Here is a 21841-nt window from a genome sequence, read left to right as displayed (position 1 = left end):
CCGTGTGTTTGTGGTATGTCTGCATGTGATGAGTCTGTGCATACTTGTGTGATGGATGCCTGTGTGATGTGTGTGTGATGAGTGTGTGTAGCGTTCATCATGGGAGTAGGGGGTGGTGGACGGGTCAGGAGGTGAACAGAGTCTAGGGAAGCGTTGACGCAGTTCATCAAAACGAACCTCTCCTTGGTGCTGTGTCCTGCACCCATCTCTCTCCTCCTCCCCTCACAGGCCGGTACCCTCCCCTGTCTTTTGCCACTGCGTCCTCTGCACTCAGGGAAAAGCACCATTGCTCCCCTGGCCTCAGCCTTACCGCCTCCAGGTGCAAGGCTGGCGGTAGAAAGTGGGCCTGGCCTGTGCGGGCAGTGCAGGGACTGAGGCCTGCTGTCAAATGGGCAGAGCCTGCCCTGATGAAGAGAATTAAGATTCAACTCTTGTCCAGCATTGTGCTGGCCAGAGCATAACTGGGCTGCATGTGCCTCGTGGCAGAGTGTGCATGGCCGTTTCCCGGCAAGCCACATGGGCTGGCTTGGCCAGAGGCAGGAGGGGACGCCAGCAGCCCACTGGCTTTCCAGAGTCTGCAGAAGCTGCTGTCAGTGTCAACAGCTGCTCCCTGCCTGGGAGAGAATGGAGAATCTTACTACAGCTCATGTGAGGCACCGATTTGGTCAGCTTTTGGGGCACTGCTGATTTGTCATTTGAGGAAATTTATAGGACACCTGAGCATAAAACTACAGAAGAGTGTTGTGGGCTTTCAGGACAGCAGGAAAGCAATGATGATAGCCGTGCAACAACAGTAACAACAGAAATCGTGCCAGCAAAAATTTATTGAGCATCTACTACGCACCAGGCTCTGTGCTAAGCACTTTAGTCTCAGACAACACTAAGAGATGGGTGCTGCTCTTTATCTCCACTACAGAGATGAGGGAGCCTGAGGCTAGGAGGGGTCACGTGGCTTCCCTGCGCTTGATGGTTCTCAGCAGAGCTGGGGTTGATAGAAGTCGCCCTGGCTGCGAAGCTTGAATGATTAGTGATAAGGTTGCTCACCTGCTTTGCCAGGTGACTAAGCAGCTGGTCATTTTGCTTGTTCTGTTCATTCTTGCATTACATTCAGGTCCGGGTTTCTGGGGGATCCCCAAAGCCTGAAGCTGTATCCATTAGGGTGGGACTCTGGGGCTTCAGGGGGTAACCGCTTCATGGGGTGGTGCTCTCCACACAGGGAGCTGACGGCTTCCAGGAAGAGTTTTCTGAAGGAGGAGGACACGGCGTTGTAGAGAAGAGGAGTCACAGCTGAGCTGACGTAGAAAAGTGTGTTGGTCACCATGTAGAAGTAGTGGTAGAAATTGTACAGTGGGCTGCAAGAGAAACCCGGAAGCCTGGTTAGAGGACGTGTCACCTCCTCACAGTGTCCACTTCCCACTGGAGAATGCCTCTCCTCCAGAGGGCTGCATGACAAAGCCTATTTTCTGCTATCAGGAAGCACAGTGTTTTTGTTTGTTTGTTTGTTTGTTTTTGAGACAGAGTCTTGCTCTGTCTCCCAGGCTGGAGTGCAATGGCATGGCTCACTGCAACCTCCACCTTCTGGGCTCAAGCAATTCTCCTGCCTACAGTCCTGAATAGCTGGGACTACAGGCGCACACCACCATGCCCAGCCAATTTTTGTATTTTTAGTAGAGATGCGGTTTCACCATGTTGGCCAGACTGGTCTTGAACTCCTGACCTCAGGTGATCCACCTGCCTTAGCCTCCCAAAGTGCTGAGATTACAGGCATGAGCCACCGTGCCCAGCCAGGAAGCACAATGTAAATTCCATAAATGTTTCGTCACCAGCAGCTGACGCCCTCCACCCAGCCTCTATGATCTGCCATCCCTGGCTGTGGTTCCTGGTCACCTCATGGTAAGGTGACACTGCTGACTGACAGGGGGCCATCTGTCCAGCCACTGAGGCCCCGGGTGCCCCGGGCTGCTGCGTGTGGTCAGGAGATGTGGCTGCACTAAGAGCCGAAGGTCCTTCTGAGGAGCCGCACTCCTTGCAGGTTCTCTGCAGTGGGAAGCGCTTGGCACGAGCTCATGTTGCCCGCGCAAGTGTAAGGGGTGCTGGTGGCTCCTGAGGAGGAGGCATCTGTCACATGGGTCTTTCTGTGGATGCTTCCTGGGACCTCGATTCTTTTGGATGTTTGATTCCCACTTATGATTGGGGCACAGTGATTTCTGAAAGGCAGATTATGAATTCTCTCATCTTCTCCAACCATGTCATAAAAGGGGGTGCATGTCTTGGTCTCTGCCGAGGGGACCTTTGTTAGCTCCTGGGGTGGCAGCTTTGTGTCTTCCTCACACTCTCCTTGGAATAGGAGAGGAAGGAGAGAGAGAGGAAGCCTCAGAAGCATGGCCCGTGCTCCCTCTTCTCAGGCTGAGGCTTCTCTTTCTCCTGTAGTGAGAATCCCACAGTCTTGGCTAGGCCTCTCACGCACACGGCCTTACCAGGTCAGATACAATGTTCTGTTCCCCATCCCTGGCTGGGAGATTTCAAGGCACAGACTGCACGGGACCAGGTGGAATGCGGTCCAGGATTCCAGAGGACCCAGCAATGGAGGGTCCCTCTGGAGAGCAATGGAGACCCCAGGCCCAGCCCAGTTGGGCCCCCTCCCTGTGTGCTAGGGTCCTTCTGCCACACTCACTCAGTCCATGCATCATCAGGTACGTAGCAGTACATGAGCCTGCGGGCGTGGTACGGCAGCCAGCAGATGACATACATGACAACGATGGCTCCTGCAGAGCATTGGAAAGGGAGAGACAGCGCCAGGAGAAAGCAAACACATTCTCAGTTACACCATTGCAAAGGGAGGCTGATGCCCGAGGGGATAGCAGCATTTCCCTCTAACTTGGTCCTGGAGTCAAGGGTTGGAAGGAGGCGTTGAGGTTATCTGATATATCCCAACCTGAATCTCTTCTCAAACCTCATGTGATCCTGTTCTCTGGGTAAATGTCCACTCTGGCCATGACCAGGACACAGCATGCTTCTAGGACCTCCTGGCCACTAGAATATATTCCCAACCCAGGGCTAGATATCCCTACCAGGTTATCTATCTGCATGTACAACAGAACTGTGTCTTTCTTGGGCCAGGCACGGTGGCTCATGCCTGTAATCCCAGCACTTTGGGAAGCGGAGGCAGGTGGATCAGTTGAGGTCAGGTGTTTGAGACCAGCCTGGCTAACAGGATGAAAATTAGCCAGGCATGGTGGCAGGTGCCTGTAATCCCAGCTACTTGGGAGGCTGAGGCAGGAGAATTGCTTGAACCTGGAAGGAGGAGGTTGCAGTGAGCTGAGACCACGCCATTGCACTTCAGCCTGGGTGACAGAGCAAGACTCCATCTCAAAAAGAAAAAAAAATGAACTTGTGTCTTTCTTGTCTTAGAAAGCCTCTTGCTCCTTTACTCCTTTCTCTGGTTAATTTACAGCACTGCCATTCATCTGGCACTCAAGCCATAAGCCAGAGACTCCTATTTTTCTGTTCCTTTCTATATCCAGTCTATTGAAAAGTTCCTTCTTAGCATCTCTCCTCTGTGTGCTTTCCCTGCTCTCACTGCTACCTCCCTAAGAGACTCTTACCGCCTCTGCACTGGACTATGACGAGTTTCCCAACCTCCCACCCCTTCCCTCTCCTGCTTCTACTCTGCTCTGACTGGCAAAGCCATCATCTAGCCCAGGGTAGCCCCTGGACCAGCAGTGTCAACATCAGTGAGAAGCCTGGTAGAAATGCAGAATCTTGGGCCCGGCGGCTTGCATTTTACAACTCTCCAGATCATTCTTAACGCACACTGAAGTTTGAGAGGCACCGTTTAGCCCATTCTCCAAAGAGCTGAGCGCAATAGGTCTCAAAAGCAAATCTCCCGTCACTCATGGACATCAACTTTTTCAATGACTGACCATCATCCATAAAATGAAGTCTGACACCTTCATGTGCTGACTTTGTGTTACTTATCACATCACATTGCACTTAGCTCTTGCATCTCTGTCCATACACAAGACTGTGACATTGATGACAGCAGAGGCCCTGTCTTGTACTTCATCCTTCCATACCCTAGCTAGTGCCTGGGTTATTGTGGGTGCTTGGAGAGACCTCTGCTCTCCTGTGCCTTTTGGAGTTTCTCTTACAAGGCCAAATTTTCCCAGAGACTTACAAAACAAGAAAGCAAACAGATCAGTGTTGTAGGAGGGAAAATGGAGTTTGAAGGGAACTGGATTTAGGTACTCAGCCCATCTGAGAGTCCACAATTTGCAGCCGCAGTCTTTAACCATGACTGCTCCTCATGTTCATCCACACCGCCAGACTCACTGAAAAGTGGTCAGGTCTCTGTTTGCCTGTGTGTGCTATTCCCTGGAGCAGATCGGAGGCTTCATGTACAGAATTCCTATTCTTTCTTTTAATTATTGCACCGAACCCTACAGGAAGTCTGTTGGTTATACAGTTCCCCTGGGGCATAGGGTAAAGGAAGCCTTGAGAGAGGTAGTGACTTGCTGAGGTCACCCGGCCAGGGATTGGTGGAGGCAGCCCTGGAACCTGGGCCCCTATCTTCTGGGGTGATGTTACAGAGGACTTAACTGAGAACCTGGACGCTGCGCTGGAGGCTGCGGATCCGGCGCACGTCTTTATGTCTCACCAGGCTGACCTGGCCTCCCTGGATAAAGGTCTTCTTCCATACGATGAAGCTGAGGAGACCCTCCTCACTCAGCAGCTCCAGGCGGCTGGGGGTGGAGCTGCCCGGGGTAGAAGTGGACGGCACTTGGGAGCAGAGGGCCAGCAGGTGGCTCACTGTGACCCCATTCAGGAAAGCAGTTAGTGCCAAGGGGAGCACGAAGGACACCAGCACATTCACCTGTGGAGGTAATGCCAAGGGCTATGGGGCAGCGCCAGGGCCCTGCGGCCCTCGCCATCTGGCTGTGCCCCAGGCCCGGAATCTGCATCAGCAGAAGGAGCAGCAGAAGGGTTAGAAGATAAGGTTGAGAAAGTTCTCAAAAAGTGAGGAGAGAGAAAATAAAATTTTGGATTAGTGTAGGATGTTCATAATAGGGGTTCCAGGAAGAAAAAAAATAGAGAAAACAGAGGGGAGGAAATTTTATTTAAAAATGCATTCAAGCCGGGCATGGTGGCTCACGCCTGTAATCCCAGCACTTTGGGAGGCCGAGGCGGGCGGATCACGAGGTCAGGAGATCGAGACCATCCTGGCTAACATGGTGAAACCCTGTCTCTACTAAAAATACAAAAAATTAGCTGGGTGTGGTGGTGGGCGCCTGTAGTCCCAGCTACTCGGGAGGCTGAGGCAGGAGAATGGTGTGAACCCAGGAGGCGGAGCTTGCAGTGAGCGGAGATCGTGCCACTGCACTCCAGCCTGGGCGACAGAGCGAGACTCCATCTCAAAAAAAAAAAATGCACTCAAGAAAATTTTCCCAAAGTTGAGGAATCTGAGCTTCTAGACTGAAAGGCTGCCCGGGTGCCCAGAAGAATGGATGGAAATAGAGTCATAGCAAGTCTCATTCTTATGACATTTAGCATCTTAGGTATAAAGAGAAGATCTTGAAAGCTTCCAGACAGATAAAACAGGTCACATAGATAGGATGGAAAACCAGAATGACATTCACTTCTTAAAAGCAATGGTGGAAGCTAGAAAATCATGAGCAGTGCTTTACAATTTGTGAGAAAAATGGCTTCCATCTTAGAATTTATAACCAGCCATATTATGACAAACATAAGGATAAAAGAAAACAATTTTTGACATGCAAATTCTCAATTTTTTTTTACCCTCTATGGACCCTTCCTCAGGTCTCAGGAGATTAAAAGAATATGTTCTAGACAAATAAGGTTATGAGCCAATAAAGAAGAAGACCTGTCATTCAAAATGGGGTATCCTACAGAGGACCCACTGAGTGATGGAAGGGAGCTCCCAGGGGGCCCCCGTGCAGATGAGACTTCCCTATGGTCCCCCTGTGCACCAGAGAGCAACCAGTGGGACTGGAGCAGGAGACCAGAGAGCTCCAGGGAGAACTGAAAAATAAAAGATGAAACTGGTAGATTATCTAATGGATCAGAACATATTGAAAGGGCATTTACGCTTGTGATGGAGAAGATGAAAATGAACTACAAATAGGTACTTAAAAAACTATGCAAATGAAAAAAAAGGCCATACATTATTAACTGCAAAGAAAACAAAAGTCCTTGGATTAGAAAGAAAATACAGCACATGGGTCATCTTTGAAGAATGTTTACATAGTCACAATTCCATAAATACTGAACATAAATTTAACCCAGCACAGGGATAGAATTACACTGGAAGGAGGATGGGGCCAGTGTGTGTTGAGGTGATGGTGACAGAAGGCAGGGATAGGAATGTGGGAGAGTGAAATGCTCGTTTTCTGTAGATATAAGACAGTGGATACAATTTAAAACAGAAAGCTAGTATGCTCTTTAGAAATATGGAGGCAAAGAGGACAAGCGACAAGAACACATGGTATTTGCCTCTCAACTAGAGAAACAGAGAAATGAATCAGAGTATGGAGAATGATGGGACTGCTGTTTTTCATCACACACCTTGGGTTATCATCATTGATACTATGTGACTTAGAAAAATGAATTTATTTATATAATACCCTGTGTTTTAAATGTTTACTTTTAAAAATTCAAAATCAATGTGTTCTAGGGTTTCCCCTCATCAGTTCTAAGGCTCCCTTCCACCTTTCCCTTAGCAAACATTTTAAACACTGAGCATTTTTTTTTTTTTTTTGAGACGAGGTCGCCCAGACTAGAGTGTGGTAGTGCAATCACAACTTACTGCAACCTCTGCCTCCTGGGCTCAAGTGATCCTCCCACCTCAGCCTCCCGAGTAGCTGGGACTACATGCATGTGCCACGACGCCTGGCTAATTTTTGTATTTTTTGTAGAGATGGGGTTCTCACTATGCTGCCCAGGCTGGTCCTGAACTCCTGAGCTCAAGCAATCTGCCCACCTTGGCTTTGCAAAGTGCTGGGATTACAGGTGTGAGCCACTGTGCCTGGACTAACTGAATGATATTTAATACCACTTTAAAATCAGTATGAACTATCTGAATTGGACCCTGTGCCTTTTTATGGAGTTATCATTCATGCCTTTTTATCTTAATGCTTGCTCACAAATCAGCAACACTGAGGGAAAAATCAAACACTACCTGTGACCATCAATTTAGTTTGTTGGGGAACCAAACAGGTTTATATCAGTAATGACATACTTAATTACTCTCAATTTGTAGCTTTAATACCAGTCAAGACAAAGATCAAAATTAAAAATATATTTATACATTAGTAATTAATCTCTGGGAGTTTTAAAATCTTTCTGGGAAAACTATAGTTTTTCGTACTTTCAAAAACTGTAAGCAATTTTCTTGGACCAAAAAAACACTGGTTAATATGAACAGTGAATCAACTCACTGATAAAATATTAGAATCAAAATAATCCTAATTTGAGTCTGGTTATTTTGTTGTGTTAACATACACTGTATGTTTCAAGTGAAACATTTTTAAATGCACTATTTGTCAAAAGATGCTGTTAGTTAGACTGACAGAATTCATTTCACAGCTTCATTGCCCTGGCCAGGTTGAACCATGTCAAGGAAACTATGTGAGCAGCATATTCAAAACACAGACATTGCTTGGCACTTTGGCACTGGTTTTCGTTTTTTTTTTTTTCAAGCTTGTCTCCCAGTTAGGAACAGCCTGGAAGTCACTACTCCGGACTGTGACAAGTGATGGAACCCGGCTCCCAGGCATTGTGGAAATATGGTTCATTGTCACAGCCACGCCAGGCCTCAGCAGAGAACTGCACAGCCAGGTCTGAGCAGCAATGCGCTGGCTCTTCTGCTGCAGCTGGGGACCACGTGCAGGCAGCTGGGAGGTAGATTCCTGTACCTGCTGCTCTGTGCTTAGTGCTGGCTTGTCATGGGGCTAAAGGTTACTAGTGTGGATGATAAAAAATATTGGTTCTGACATTAGTAGTTCTGCAAATACACACACTATAGCCCATGTATCAGCAGCTCTGGAATAATGTCTTGCCTCAATAAGTAGCTCTGGGACTCGGAATGTTGCAGCTGCTAGATCCAGATCTGCCCAAGGCTTCAAAGGTGAACAAAAAAATAGAGTGCCACTCATATCAGTGATTTTGACTCGTCTTTACTCAGGATCTTTACTCATAGTTAAAATATTGGCAGGTTCTACATAACCTATGCAACTCCCAGTGGTCATGCAGGCAGCAAACTGCATGTAGGATGGGAGGTGATGATGACTTCACTATCCCCCAAGGTAACTGAGCTGGCTTCTTGTTTGTTAGTAGCTCTGCACCACTAGATTATAAGTCAGAGGTCACACAGAAGCCCTACTTCCATGTCAGCATGAGACAGAAAGACTTTCCGAAGAGGGAGGGCCTGTGGGTGCTCAAGCTTGTGAAGGAACCACCTTTCCTCTTGGCTTTGTAGACACGACCCCAAGTGCCTCAGCCTACTTTGCAGTCCTCAGATTCAAACAGGTCCTCGAGCGGCTCCCACTTGCTGGACAGCTTCAGTTTAAAGTCACAGTCCATGGTCACAGCCTCTGAGGCCAAGAAACCAGGTCAAGACTGCAGGAAGGCACACAGGCGCTTTAGCCCTTGGAATCCTGCTACCCAGCAGCAACAGCAGGACCTGAATCGATGTGGCAAAAGGAGGATGATACCCCTTGGTAGAGCTGAGGTACCAAGTGGCAGTGGGCCAAAGTGGTGGGGAGGCCTGGGAAGATCTCCTGGGCAAAGAGAGCAGAGAGATGAGGTTGTGGGTCTCCAGCTGATCCTCCCCTTGCCGGTCCTTCCAGCTGCTGCCCCAGAGGCCACAGGGACAGCTACTGTGGGGTTCCTCATCCTAGCAAACTCTCACACCCCTTTGCTTACTCATGCTCAAATTTTAAAAAAATGTACGTATATAACTTTGTTTAAATAGTAAAGATGTTTTCAAAGCAAAAAATAAAATAAAAATAAAATAAAAAACAACAAACAAAAAGTGAATCTAGGCCGGGCGCAGTGGCTCATGGCTATAATCCCAGCACTTTGGGAGGCTGAGATGGGCGGATCACGAGGTCAGGAGATCAAGACTATCCTGGCCAACATGGTGAAACCCCATTTCTACTAAAAATACAAAAATTAGCTGGGCGTGGTGGCACGTGCCTTTAGTCTCAGCTACTCGGGAGGCTGAGGCAGGAGAATCACTTGAACCCAGGAGGCTGAGGTTGCAGTAAGCCGAGAATGTGCCACTGCACTCCAGCCTGGTGACAGAGTGAGACTCCATATCAAAAAAAAAAAAAAAAAAGAAAACAAAACAAAAAGTAAATCCAGAGAAGGCAAATGGAGCTGAGTTATTAAGGAGAGGCCAGGGATGGAGGAAGGAGGGAGCTTGATGATGAGTGAGGAGAGGGAGGGAAGGAGAAGGGCAGAGCAGGCAGGGAGGGAGAGAAGACGGGACAGGTGGAAGGCCCTGATTCTGATTCCTGTGAGCCAGGCACTGTACCAGGTTGGGAAGGGAGAGCTGGAGTTAAACCCTCAGGTGGGAAGAAAAGGCAGGAAAGGAAAGAAGGTGAATGTTTGTTGAGGACCTGCAATATTCTGGGCAATTCCACATGATCTCATTGAATTATCACAGAGGATGCCAGCAGCCATGTTCTTGCCCTGTGGACAGACCTGGGCATGTGAACCCTACCCACAGACACCCAGAGGCCTCTTTCTGAGTCTGGGAAGAGCAGGAGAGAGAGGGGCTCCTGGGAGCCCTGAGCCCCTGACTCTGACCTGAGATCTCGTCTGCCCCAACATCCTTGCTTCAATTTTTTATTTTGGCTGAAGTTGCCTCCAGTTCTGTTTCCATCATTTGCAACATAGAGTTCTGACTACACCCCTCTCCAGCCTCTTTCCCCTTCCACAACGGCTAGATTTTTTATTCAGAAACAGATTATGAACTTTTAATGTTTAATTTTTATTTTTTGAGACAGGGTCTTGCTCTGTCACCCCTGCTGGAGTGCAGTGATGCAATCATGACTCAATGTAACCTCAAACTCCTGGGTTCAAGGGATCTTCCTGCCTCAGGCTCCTCAACAGCTAGGACTACAGGCATGCCACCATGCCCAGCTAACTATTTTATTTTTAGGAGAGACAGGGTTTCACTATGTTGCCCAGGCTGGTCTCGAACTCCTGGCCTCAACTGATCCTCCTGCCTTAGCCTCCCAAAGTGCTGAGATTACAGGCTTGAGCTACTGCACCGAGCCTTATAAACTTTTAAATGCGAAGTTCCATGTAAAATAAACAAGAAACAAATAAATACATTTTCCTTAGGCATTTGGTCCCTCCATCCTTCTCTCCCTCTCTCCAGGCCAGATCCCACCCTCCATACTCCACATCCACGGGAGACCTGTGTCCTGCTTCCAGGTGCGCATTGGAGCCCCCAGACCCACGGGAAAATCACTGCAGACAGTTGCTCATGGCAGATTCCATGTGATGAGCAAGGGATCTCTGGGCTGAGCCTGTCAGAAAGGAACTAGGGGAGGAAGATGTTGTTTAAAGAAATAAGAGGTGACAAGTTCAGTGGAGAGAAGGCCCTGTTGCCAGGACAGCCACTCCACAGAGGTACACTTCTGAGGATGACTCGGTGGCCTCTGTGGATTCCGGGGGCGGGACTGTGGGGCATGCTCAAGATCTGGAAGGATTCTGGCCATGGAGAGTCCCTCTCCCCTCCACAATGTTTAGATTGAATGGAAACAAAGCGGCTCCACTGAACACCCACGAAATCTTAAGACGTTGCCTGCTCCATGGATTTCTCTTGGTCATGAGTGAAAAGCAGGTTGGTGAGTGAACACCTTCCCTGAGGCCCTTCAGTCTTCTACCCCTGCCCAGGGGATGGATGAGCAGACACGAACAAAGATGGGATCTTCAGGAACGAGGAGAGGGTATAGGAAGAGAGAGGGGACTTTAGCGAGGGCCCTTTGACTGTGTAGGCAGGCGGGGCTTCCATCTGCAGGAGGCAGCTTAACATGAGAGGGAGCCTCACCTGGGGACGTTCCACTAAGAAGCCGCTTAGGAGACTGCTTAGGACGAGTCCCCTAAGCAGCCTCTGCACCATCCATGTGCCCTGATGAATTCACACAGTAAACTCTCCCACATACCCTCGTGTGCCAGTGTGCAGAGAAGGGGTCCTGGCTCCACCCTGCTTTGTTCCTTTAGGTTTCCTGGAGGCCCAGCAGGGCCTGGAGGGGCCTGTGCTTTCTCAGCCTTTCCCACTTCCCCAAATGTGCTGGATACATGAGATCATGGTCTAATGTGACTAGAGCAAGCGACCAGAGGACACTGGCTTGTAGAATGATGCGGAAATGGAGACAGACACTTAGGTGAGCATCACTTTCAGAAAATGCATTGTGAAGTGCTGCAAATACATCACATGCTGAGAGAATTCAGATGACAGGGGAGAGTCCCTGGAGTTGGGGAGGAGGTGAGATCAGAGCTGCACTTTGGGGAATAAGAAGTGTTGGAATCAAAAGCAGAAGAATGAGCTTTTGACTTAAAAGCCAGAGGCTGGGCATGGTGTGGGGTTCGGGGAAAGTGGGAGCAAGAGGTGTGGGGGGACAAGTGGCCTGGGGGAGGCAAGGCTGCCAGGGAGAAGGTAACAGCAAATGAGGTTAGAAGCCTGATCAGGCCTCTGGAAGAGAGGCTGGGGGTGCCTTCCCCGTCCCCACCCTACCTCCAGGGAGGTCCTCTCCAGAGCCGTCTGGGGAACTCGTTGGAACACAGACTTCGGGCTACTGAGGCAGGAACCTGGGTAGGTCATGGACTCCGTATTTTCACAGGCTCTGCAGGCAACTTTACGCCCAGTAATGTCTGAGCACCACTCTCGCAAGAGTGGGAACATTGACTTTGGAGTTAATTTTGAATTGAAATCGGGACTTCTCTCAATGCTTCACTTTGGCCACGCCTCCCTCCTTCTAGTAAAATGGGACGGAGCAACGAGACCCAACTTGCTGGGTGGTGGCGAGCATTAGAGTCGAAAATGTCTGTTCCCCGGGGAGAGAGGGTTCCCTCCTCCCAGCACCGCCCCCCCACCCCCCCTCCCCCGACTCCCGCTCTCCACGCCCTTACCTGGATAAAGACTTGGAGCGCGGTGCGGCTCACCAGCACCGTGCACACTCGCGAGGCAGGCTCCGGCTCCCCGTCCGCCGTCTCGAGTTCGTGCTTCTGCCCCATGATGACGGCCATGGGCAGGGCGAGGCCGAGCGAGGCGGCCCACAAGAGCGCCACCAGCCGCCGGGTCCGGCGCGGCGTCAGCAGGCTGCGGGCACGCAGGGGCTGGCACACAGCTAGGCAGCGCTCGGCGCTCAGGCCTGCCACGCTCAGCACCGTGGCGTAGGCGCACAGCTCGCGCACGAAGTAGTAGCCGCGGCAGCCTAGGTCGCCGAAGACCCAGGGGTAGTGGAACCACACGAAGCTGTAGAGCTCCACCGGCACGCCGACCAGCAGCAGCAGCAGGCCCGCGAGCGCCAGGCTGAGCACGTGGTGGCGCAGGCGCCCCGCGCGCCCGGCCCGCGCCTTCAGCACCACGTGCACGGACAGCGCATTGCCCGCCGCGCCCAGCGCCCAGATTAGTGCGTAGAGCGCGGTGAACAGCACCTTGGCCCAGAGGCGAGTGTCCACGCCCAGCCGGGCGTCCAGGCTTAGCCCCGGGTTGGAGCTGGGCCGCGGGGGCCGCGGGCTGCTGGTTTCCATCCCGCTCCCGCGGCCGGCGCTCCCTCCCTCTCACTGCCCGGAGTCTGGGCGAGCTGCCTGGTTAGTGAGCACCTCCTCTTCTCTGGGAACCTCTAGAACTGGGAGGACACGCCCCCGAAAGGGTGTCCCTGAGCCAACGTGGGACCGCGAGTGCCAGCCCGTTAGCGTCGGTCACACGTCTGGGTTCAGTTCAACCCAGGGAAGCGCGTGCTGGTGGAAAGGGGGTTCCTTTAGGGGCTGATAGTCCCAAGTTGGGCCGAACTCCACCACTTTTGAACTTTGTGAACTTGGACAAGTTTTTTAACCTCTCTGAATCTGGTTTTGCAACTTTATTATCGACACTGCAGAATTTCTGGGAAGATGAAATGAGCGAACGTGTGTGTGGAAGTTTCTACCTGCAGCATAAATAGACATGGTGCTTTTGTCTTGCGCCTTGGCCCTTGTGTTGCTTTGTGTGTGTGTGCAGCTCGGGAGAGATCTTGGGAAAGCCTTTGCCAGCACTTCAGCATTTTGTTATTGTTCTTGCTAAAGGGCTGTTTCAATGCCATCCTAAGAGCCCCAGGAAGCTCCTTTGTCACTGAGAATACATCCTCATGGTGCCACACTTTCCCAGTCCTTTGAGAGTGTCGTTCTCGTGGAGCTAGAGGATGAAGTGAGAAGTGTTTTTAGCGTGTTTAAAAACCTTTCACTTTTCTAAATTCATGCAGAACACCCGAACTTTAGAGCTGAAAAGCCCAGAGGCCTTCTCATTTCATCCAAGAACCCCTGGTATTTACTGGGGGCCAGAATTGAAATTGGAACCCAGGGATCCTGACTTTTTTGTCTTCAGCAAAGTTATTATGGCCCGGTGATAATCAGTTTAATCTTCCATGTGGGCATATAACCATATCTACATTGAAATTGAGATTATGTAAATATACTTTTACTCTGCACAATAAATTTATTGAAATTATAAGCATTTATTGAACGACAAGAATCACTAACAACCAGGGCTGGATTCTTAGGCATGTGACTGTGTTTTTGCACAGGGTCCCATGCTTGAAAAGGCCTTGTCCTGAGTCAAATGCTGTTGTCATCTGGGAATTCTGCATCATTTTTGAACAAGGAACCCTGCAATTTCATTTTGTATAGAGTCTTGCAAATTATGTTGCCAGTTGTAACTACAAATGAGAACATCCCACAAAGAAAGTAAATTGAGCAGAAGTGGTTAGACATATATTCAGTCTGATGTGTTTTGCAATTGAGGAACAAAGAAAGGAAGAGGGCTTTCTTTGTCAGAATGTGTGATTTTTTTTTAATGGTTTATAGCTCCTTCCTAAATGGTATTTTGAAGTTTTAATTGTATTTATTTATTATTTATTTTGAGACAGAGTCTTGCTGTGCTGCCCAGGCTGGAGTGCAGTGGCACAATTTCTGTTCATGGCAACCTCTGCCTTGAGGGTTCAAGCGATTCTCGTGTCTCAGCCATTCAAGTAGCTGGGATTACAGGTGTACACCACCATGACTGGCTATTTTTTTGTTATTTTTAGTAGAGACAGGGTTTCACCATGTTGGCCAGGCTGGTCTCAAGCTCCTGGCCTCAAGCAATCCACCCGCCTTAGCCTCCCAAAGTGCTGGGATTACAAGTGTGAGCCACTGTGCCTGGCCCTGAAGTTTTAATTTTAAAAGAAAGGTCGTGTCCACTTAATTTCTTGTGATCTCAAGGAAATTAAGAGATGAATCAAGGCCCTAAAACCGTAGGAGAGATGATGAAATTGCTGGGCAGTGGAGAGGCTGTGGTGACGCACAGTGCTCGCTTCTCTGAAATCATTGTTTAGAATAATTTTATATGGGCCGGGCGCGGTGGCTCACGCCTGTAATCCCAGCACTTTGGGAGGCTGAGGCGGGTGGATCATGAGGTCAGGGGTTCGAGACCAGCCTGGCCAACATGGTGAACCTCTGTCTCTACTAAAAATACAAAAATTAGCCAAGTGTGGTGGTGCATGCCTGTAATCCCAGCCTCTCGGGAGACTGAGGCAGGAGAATTGCTTGAACCCAGGAGGCGGAGGTTGCAGTGAGCTGAGATCGTGCCACTGCACTCCAGCCTGGGCAATAGGGCAAGACTCTGTCTCAAAAAAAAAAAAAGAATAATTTTATATGGTATCTTACAGGTTGAAAAGCTTTTAATGAGTTAATAAACTGCTACAGACCCAACTGTCTTTTCTATATAGAAGTCTCAGTATATGATGTGAAATCTGAGACAAAATAAAAAACGTTTGTCACGACCACTGCCCAGCTCTGTCCCTGTTTCAGCTCTGATTGTGTTCCACCCAAAGACTCCTTGGAGGAGAGAGGGAAGCCCATGTGAACAGGCAGCAGAGAAGTTTGTGTACAATATATGATGTTTGGGGTCGAGAAATTATTTCAGAATAATTTATTTAATATCAAGCAATATATGCCTTTCCTGTCTGCTTCCTCTTTTCTGTTACTCTAAGCGATGAAGTGTATCATGCTTCTCCTTTTGCTTTTGTGCCAGCAACTCAAAATTAAATGTAATATTTACCCTGGTATCCTAAAGGTTAACATTTGTGCTTTTTCTTCTTCACATGCATAAAATCACTTCTGCTGCATATGGAAGTACAATGGTCATTTCAAAGGAAAGCATTACACTTGTCCAAGTCACAAGATGAACTTGCTGCTTTTTCCTTGGAATACTATTTTTACTTGAAAGTATGACTGCCAAACTATGGTTATTTAGGCCTGAGTATTTGGCAGATATTTTCTTAAAAATGAATGAAGTAAGCTGGCACTCAGGGAAAATAACAGAACATATTTTGGTAAATAAATTTATAACATTTGAGCTTGCAAAAAAGAAATTAGAATTTTGGACCATTGTATCTGCCATTATGAACTTGACAGTTTCCCAGCATCCAAAGACTTTATTAATGATATCAATGGTGATAGGAAATAATGTGATTTTTATATAATGAAATGTGTCAACAGTTGGATGATCTGCATGGCTACTAGATGAGCTGGTATTTTACAAATAACCAATGTGTGAGGGTGTAAAATTGCGCATGAGTAAAAGATCCATTCAAAAGGGGAAGTAGACCAGTGGATTTTAATGTAACTGATTATGAAATATTCATCAGTATAGTTTCAGTTTCCATGTTGTAACAACCTTTAAGAAACCACTACTTGTCAAATTTGATGTAATATCAGAGAATAATATCCACAAGTATCTGAAAGATTATTAAAATATCCCCCCAGTTTTTCAAGTATATGTCTGTGTGAAATTGACTTTTCTTTATATACAAATTGACTTTTCTTTATATACAAATTGACTTTTCTTCATATACAAATTGACTTTTCTTCATATACGTCAACCAGTGCATAATATCGAACAGATCGAATGCAGAAGCAGGGAATCAGTTGTCTTCAGTTTAGCCAGCCATTAATGAGATTTGCAAAAATATGAAGCAATACAATGCAATTTTTTCTAACTTGGAAACATGGTTATTTCTAATAAAAATGCATTGTTAGCATGTAATGGTTTTTTTTAATGAATTAAAAATATATACTTTAAAATTCTCAGTTTTAATTTTAGAAAGTATAACATTTTTGTCTCAGGACCCTTTTATACTCTTAAAAGTGACTGAGGACCCCAGAGAACTTGTGTTTATGTGGGTTATATCTATCAATATTTACGGTATTAAAAGTAAAACTGAAAACTAAAACTAAAAAATTTGAAAACTGTGAGATTAAACTTAAGTTTCCACATCAAGTTTAAGGATTCCATATGGATGAATGTTAAACAAATTTTTTGAACAAAATAACCAGTACCAATACATTCTTAACTTTTTAATGGGTGTATTAGTTTGTTTTCATGCTGCTGATAAAGACATACCCGAGACTGGGTAATTTATAAAGAAAAGAAGTTTAATGGACTCACAGTTCCACATGGCTGGGGAGACCACACAATCATGGTGGAAGAGCAAGGGATGCCTTACATGGCAGCAGACAAGAGAGAATGAGAGCCAAGTGAAAGGGGAAACCCCTTATAAAACCATCAGACCTCTTGAGACTTACTCACTATCACAAGAACAGTATGGGGGAAATGACCTCCATGATTCAATTATCTCCCGCCAGGTCCCTCCCACAACACATGGGAATTATGGGAGCTACAGTTCAAGATGAGATTTGGGTGAGGACACAGCCAAACTATGTCAATGGGTTTCATGTAGCTCATTAAGGCCTGTAGGGAAGAGGTAGGTTTCTGCTTCTCTTTGGAAGAATCCTCCAAGTGCTTAGCCTCCCAAGGTCTAGGTTGATGTGATGCTGGGCTTGCAGTCAGAAGAGGCGAGGACAGGTCTTGGCTCCTGCTGCTCATTTGTCTTATGGCTTGTCCAAGTCATGCAGCTTTTCTCAGCTTTGGTTTACTCATCTGAAATGGAGGGGTGATAAGACTACTATCTGCTTTTCCTACCTCATTGAGTTAGGGCAATGAGCAGATAAGAATCACAGGGATTGCTATAATCCCAGCACTTCGGGAGGCCAAGGCAGGCGGATCACCTGAGGTCAGGAGTTCGAGACCAGGCTGGCCAATATGGCAAAACCCTGTCTCTACTAAAAAATACAAAAATTAGCCAGGCACGGTGGTGCACACCTGTAATCCCAGCTACTCACGAGGCTGAGGCACAAGAATCGCTTGAACCCGGGAGGCAGAGATTTCAGTGAGCCAAGATCAAGTCACTCACTCCAGTCTGGGCGACAGAGCAAGACTGTCAAAAAAAAAAAAAAAATCACAGGAACTGAAGCTCCTTGGCTCCTTGGCTGTTACTTACTTCAGAGAGTTAAACCTTTAATGCCTACACAGGGGGGAAGCCCAAAGATGAAGGGGACAGTCTCTAGTCTTTCATGTGTGGCACTGTTAGGGGTGGCTGTGTTTTCCAGAGGGAGCATCAAAGACGTGTATTGATGCCTTCTCAGGACAGCTCTAGGTAAGCATTCTCTATCATGTAGAAAGAGGAGAATTTTCTTTGTATTTTCTGCAAGTGGGCGTCTCCAGACAGGTCAGGGGAGGACTGGAAAACACAGTGAACGTGGAAGTGAGGGAATTTAGCACCATCGAATTGCCGAGGGGGTCCCCTCAACAGGCTTGAGCAGAAGGCTGAGAATTTCTGTCTTCACTAGGGGATCAGGGCACAATGACTGCTCTGCTCCCTGTTTGTAAATCTCATTCATGGTCACAAGAACTTGAAGCCCTTCACAGAGAGTATATCTATGCACAGGTGCTCTGGGACTGGCTCTTGCTTCTACAATACTCATCAGAGCCTAATGTTGCCTCTGAATAAGAATAAAACATCATTTGTGTTTGCACTGATTTCAGCCTGTATTGGAAGACTGACCCTTGATATTTGCCACTTTGTGTGCAGAATCAAAGCCTTGGCTTTCCTGTTCAACTGCTGAGCAAGCAGCTACCTTCCTCTGTTTCTAATTCAGCAGAGAATAATTAGAACTACTCAGTGCCAGAGGACTCTAACAGGTGTGGGAAGTTATGGAGAGCGGCAGTTCTGAGTCCAGGGATGTGAGAGCTGCTCTATTTTGGGCAATAGCGTCAAGTATTACGAGGCTTTCTGGCTGGCCAGGGGGTGTCTGGGGCCAGGACCCTGGGTTTCCTATTTGCTTTGTGTGCTCTGGGTCCTGGCCTTCTTGTATTTTGCATGCAACCTTTCATTAAAATAACCTGTTCTATAGATTGAGTTGTGTTCCCCAAATTAGTATGTTAAAGCCCAAACTCCCAGTGTGACTGTATTTGGAGTAAGGGAGTAATTAAGGTTAAATGATGTTGTAAGGGTGGGGCCCTGATCCCATAGGATTAGTGTTCTTAAAGAGGAGACACCAGAGAGCATTCTCTTCCTCTCCTGTCCCCTCTTCACCATGTGAGGACATGGTGAGGAGTCAGCCCCAGGGAGAGGGCCCTCCCCAGCACCACACCATGCCAGCACCTTGTCCCTGGACTTCCAGCCTCTAGTACAGTGAGAAAATAAATTCCTGTTGCTAACCAGTCTATGGTATTTTGTTATGGCAGCCTAAATTGTCTTTGACAGTTACGAATCCCTATGCAGCTTTTGGTCTGATGCCAACACGTGGACTAGAGAGAATATTTAAAAATGCAGAGGTAATTCCCTCTTTTCCTCACTCCAGGATTGAGTCACAGGAGGATTTTCTGACTCAGAGAAGCAGAGTTTACCTTCATAGGAGCAACAGAGATGTGTGTGTGTGTGTGTGTGTGTGTGTGTGTGTGTGTGTGTGTCAGAGAGAGAGAGAGAGAGAGCGTTCTTGATGAGCTCTGGCCTCCACAGAGCTTGGCCGGTGGTGGAAGGTGAGTGAAAGGAGAGAGAGTTCCAGTGTTTGTTCCTCTGACTGGGTCCCTCTGGGCTGATTGCCATGGGTCAGCTGACACCCTTGACACCCAAGGGCTGCAGGGTGATCCTCTCCTCCAGCCACTCTTTGGTGTGTTAGTTTTCTAGGGCTGCTGTAACAAATTGCTGGAAACTTAGTGGCTTAAAACAATACACGTTTATCACCTGATAGTTGAGTAGGGTAGAAGTGCAACCCGGGTTTCACTAGGCTAAAATACAGATGCTGGAAGGATGCGTTCCCTTCTGGGGGCTCTAGGGGAGAATTCATTTCTTGCCTTCTCTGCTTCCTAGAGGCCACCTGCTGGGATTACAGGCGTGAGCATCCGCACCTGGCATGCATCTGCAATGTCTAGCACAGGTCCTGATATGTGAGAGGTATTCACCCGGAGAGCTGTCGTGATGATGGATGGGGCTGAGTGCCTGCAGGTGGCCTTGGGGACCGCTGGGAAAGAGGGTCCAGAGTGGCGTGCCGTGCTCAGGGCCATGTGGGGAGTGCAGCATCGCGCTGGACCCGGCTCTCCTGATGCTATGCGGGGTGCTGAGGCGATGCAGAGGAACAGAGAGGACTCCAGAACCTTTCACGCGAGACAGTGGTAGAGTACAAAGTGGAGGAATTATTGTCTAGAAAGCACCATTTCCAGCACTCAGCACGAGAGGTGGTCTTTCCCTCCACACCTGCCACCAATCTCCTCTGGAGACAGAACATCCCAAGACAAAGAGAGGATAAATCTGGAAACAAGTAGAGCAGGAGAAAAGCATCCTGGGAACTGCGTGGCCTTGGGGAAGTTATTCAATCTCCGAGCCCTACTGCCTCTGAGGAGCTGGAGTGGGGAGGGCAGGGTACACAGTGCCCCGCGGCTGGCCGGCAGGGGTCATTCCCCCCTCTCTAGTTTCCCCTTCACAAAGTTGACAGAAACTGGCATCTTCTGGAAGCTTTGCATCCTGGATGTTGTTTGTCAGCTGGTCCGCAGGTAGGAGAGGATTTGCAATTCAACACTTTGCTCTTTTGCTGAGCCTTGTGACTTGGCCGGGGCTCCCGGGACTGGTGCAAAGGGAAGCACCGCCTGCCCAGGCTCCGGTGTCGCCCAGCCCAGCCTCCCAGCTTCTGAGCCGGTGTTGCCGGGGGACATTTATCTCCTGATGCTGGGTGAGGAGGCAGACAGCACCCCACAGTGTGGGCCATGGGGGAACAGGACGGCATTCGCAGCTCCAGCTGGGAGGCCTCGCAGGGCAAGAGCTCCCCAGACTCGGCTTGGTCATGGGTAAGGGCCGGCCATGTGGCCATCTGCAAACACAGCCCCTGCTCTTCCTCCTTCCATCCACAGGTGCCCGCGTACTGATGGGACCCGGGAACATTTGTGCCCAGAGAGCCTTGTTTGGGATGGGTTTGTGCATTCACGCTTCCCCAGATAGGTGACCGGCCCAGCTTGCTCCTCACAGGCTCCTATTCAGAAGGCTGCATTTATAGAGGAGGCTGTAGAACTTATTCAAGAATTAAAGGCTTTTTTCTTTTCCTTGGATGGAAAATGCATAGTGATTGCTTAATCTTCAAAATGGGACTTCAGAGCTTCGTGAGTGCCTCCAGCCCATCAGGCACTGTGCTGGAACGCCCTTGTCTGTCCAGTTTGTGTGCAGGCCAGGAAGCAAGGTGTGGAGAGTTGAAGGGACCCCTCCAATGTGGTCATTTAACCAGTGCTGTCTCCAATAATATGTTGTGTGTGCTGTGGGGCTCCTGCAGACCCCAAAGCCAGCGGCTGTCCCTACTGCCCTTTTCAGATCTCATCCTAGCAGCCAAGGCTTTTTTGCTGTTGTTGCACAAAAGTAGTTGTTTTCACAAAAAAGCCCAAAGCAGGAGTGGAGGGCGTTCAAATAACCCTGAGTGGCAGTGAGTCCCGAGGGTAGGGCCTGGGCTGGAATTCAGAACCCTGCTGTTTCTTCCAGAGGCCAGGGGGTTGGGCTGCAGTGAGGATAATGTGTCAAACCACTGCTCCAAATGGTACGTCGGGGACACCTGCTGTGGTCCTCAGCTGCAGAGGCTGAGATGGCAGTGAGAGAGGGTTCAGCATGCTTAGGGGGCAGGGAGCCCCGGGGTTTTCTGCATCCTGGGGGGATAGAGTGGCGAGGCAGGCCAACCTCCCGCTGCTGGACCCCAAGCACTTGTCGCCTGTCACTTCAGTCAGCTCCATCCTCAGGGCAGTGCCTTCCTGCAGGGACAAGAGGTCCTTCTGGGGCTGGTGTCCAGGCGGCAATGCAGTGAGGGCTGTCTAGGGAGAAAGGAGGCGTGGATCCTGCTCCCACCTCTGCACTGTTTTGCAGCTTGGCCCTTTGGGCAAGTATTTCCTGAATGGACCAGAGGCCTGCAGGGGAGAGACATCAGGCTGGTCCACAACATCCCTCTACATGATGGGGACAGGAGCAGGACCTTCTCTCGGGAGCCCAGTGCAGGCGAATGACACCCACACTCAGATTAAGTAGACCATTTTTGTGGTTAGTCAGGGATTATAATGGCTTTGTCTTGTTTCCTTTGCTAGAATGTCTCTCAAGTTTGCCTGGTGCTGACTGAGAATGGCACTCGCATCTTCCCAGTGGGCAGGTGGGGCTCTTATGAAGCTCTGCCTCATGCCCTGCAGGACTGACTCTCTCGCCAGCCT

The 21841-nt window shown here is 48.8% G+C and overlaps 1 protein-coding gene across 1 annotated transcript; it reads right to left on the bottom strand.

Annotated features, from left to right (window-relative positions):
- Positions 1–806: 806 nt before the first annotated feature.
- Positions 807–12850, bottom strand: NTSR2 (neurotensin receptor 2). The gene is given in 5 exon segments (XM_031006674.3): positions 807–1176; positions 1178–1352; positions 2675–2765; positions 4600–4873; positions 12163–12850. Coding segments are annotated over 5 exon segments (1233 nt in total). The 5' UTR covers positions 12787–12850; the 3' UTR covers positions 807–1107.
- Between the last annotated feature and the right edge of the window lie 8991 nt (positions 12851–21841).

This window comes from Gorilla gorilla, chromosome 12 (genome assembly GCF_029281585.2).
Source record: "Gorilla gorilla gorilla isolate KB3781 chromosome 12, NHGRI_mGorGor1-v2.1_pri, whole genome shotgun sequence".
NCBI classification, from domain to species: domain Eukaryota; kingdom Metazoa; phylum Chordata; class Mammalia; order Primates; family Hominidae; genus Gorilla; species Gorilla gorilla.
The sequence above is the reverse complement of the archived record's forward strand: the minus strand, read 5'-3'. Positions and strand labels throughout refer to the sequence as shown.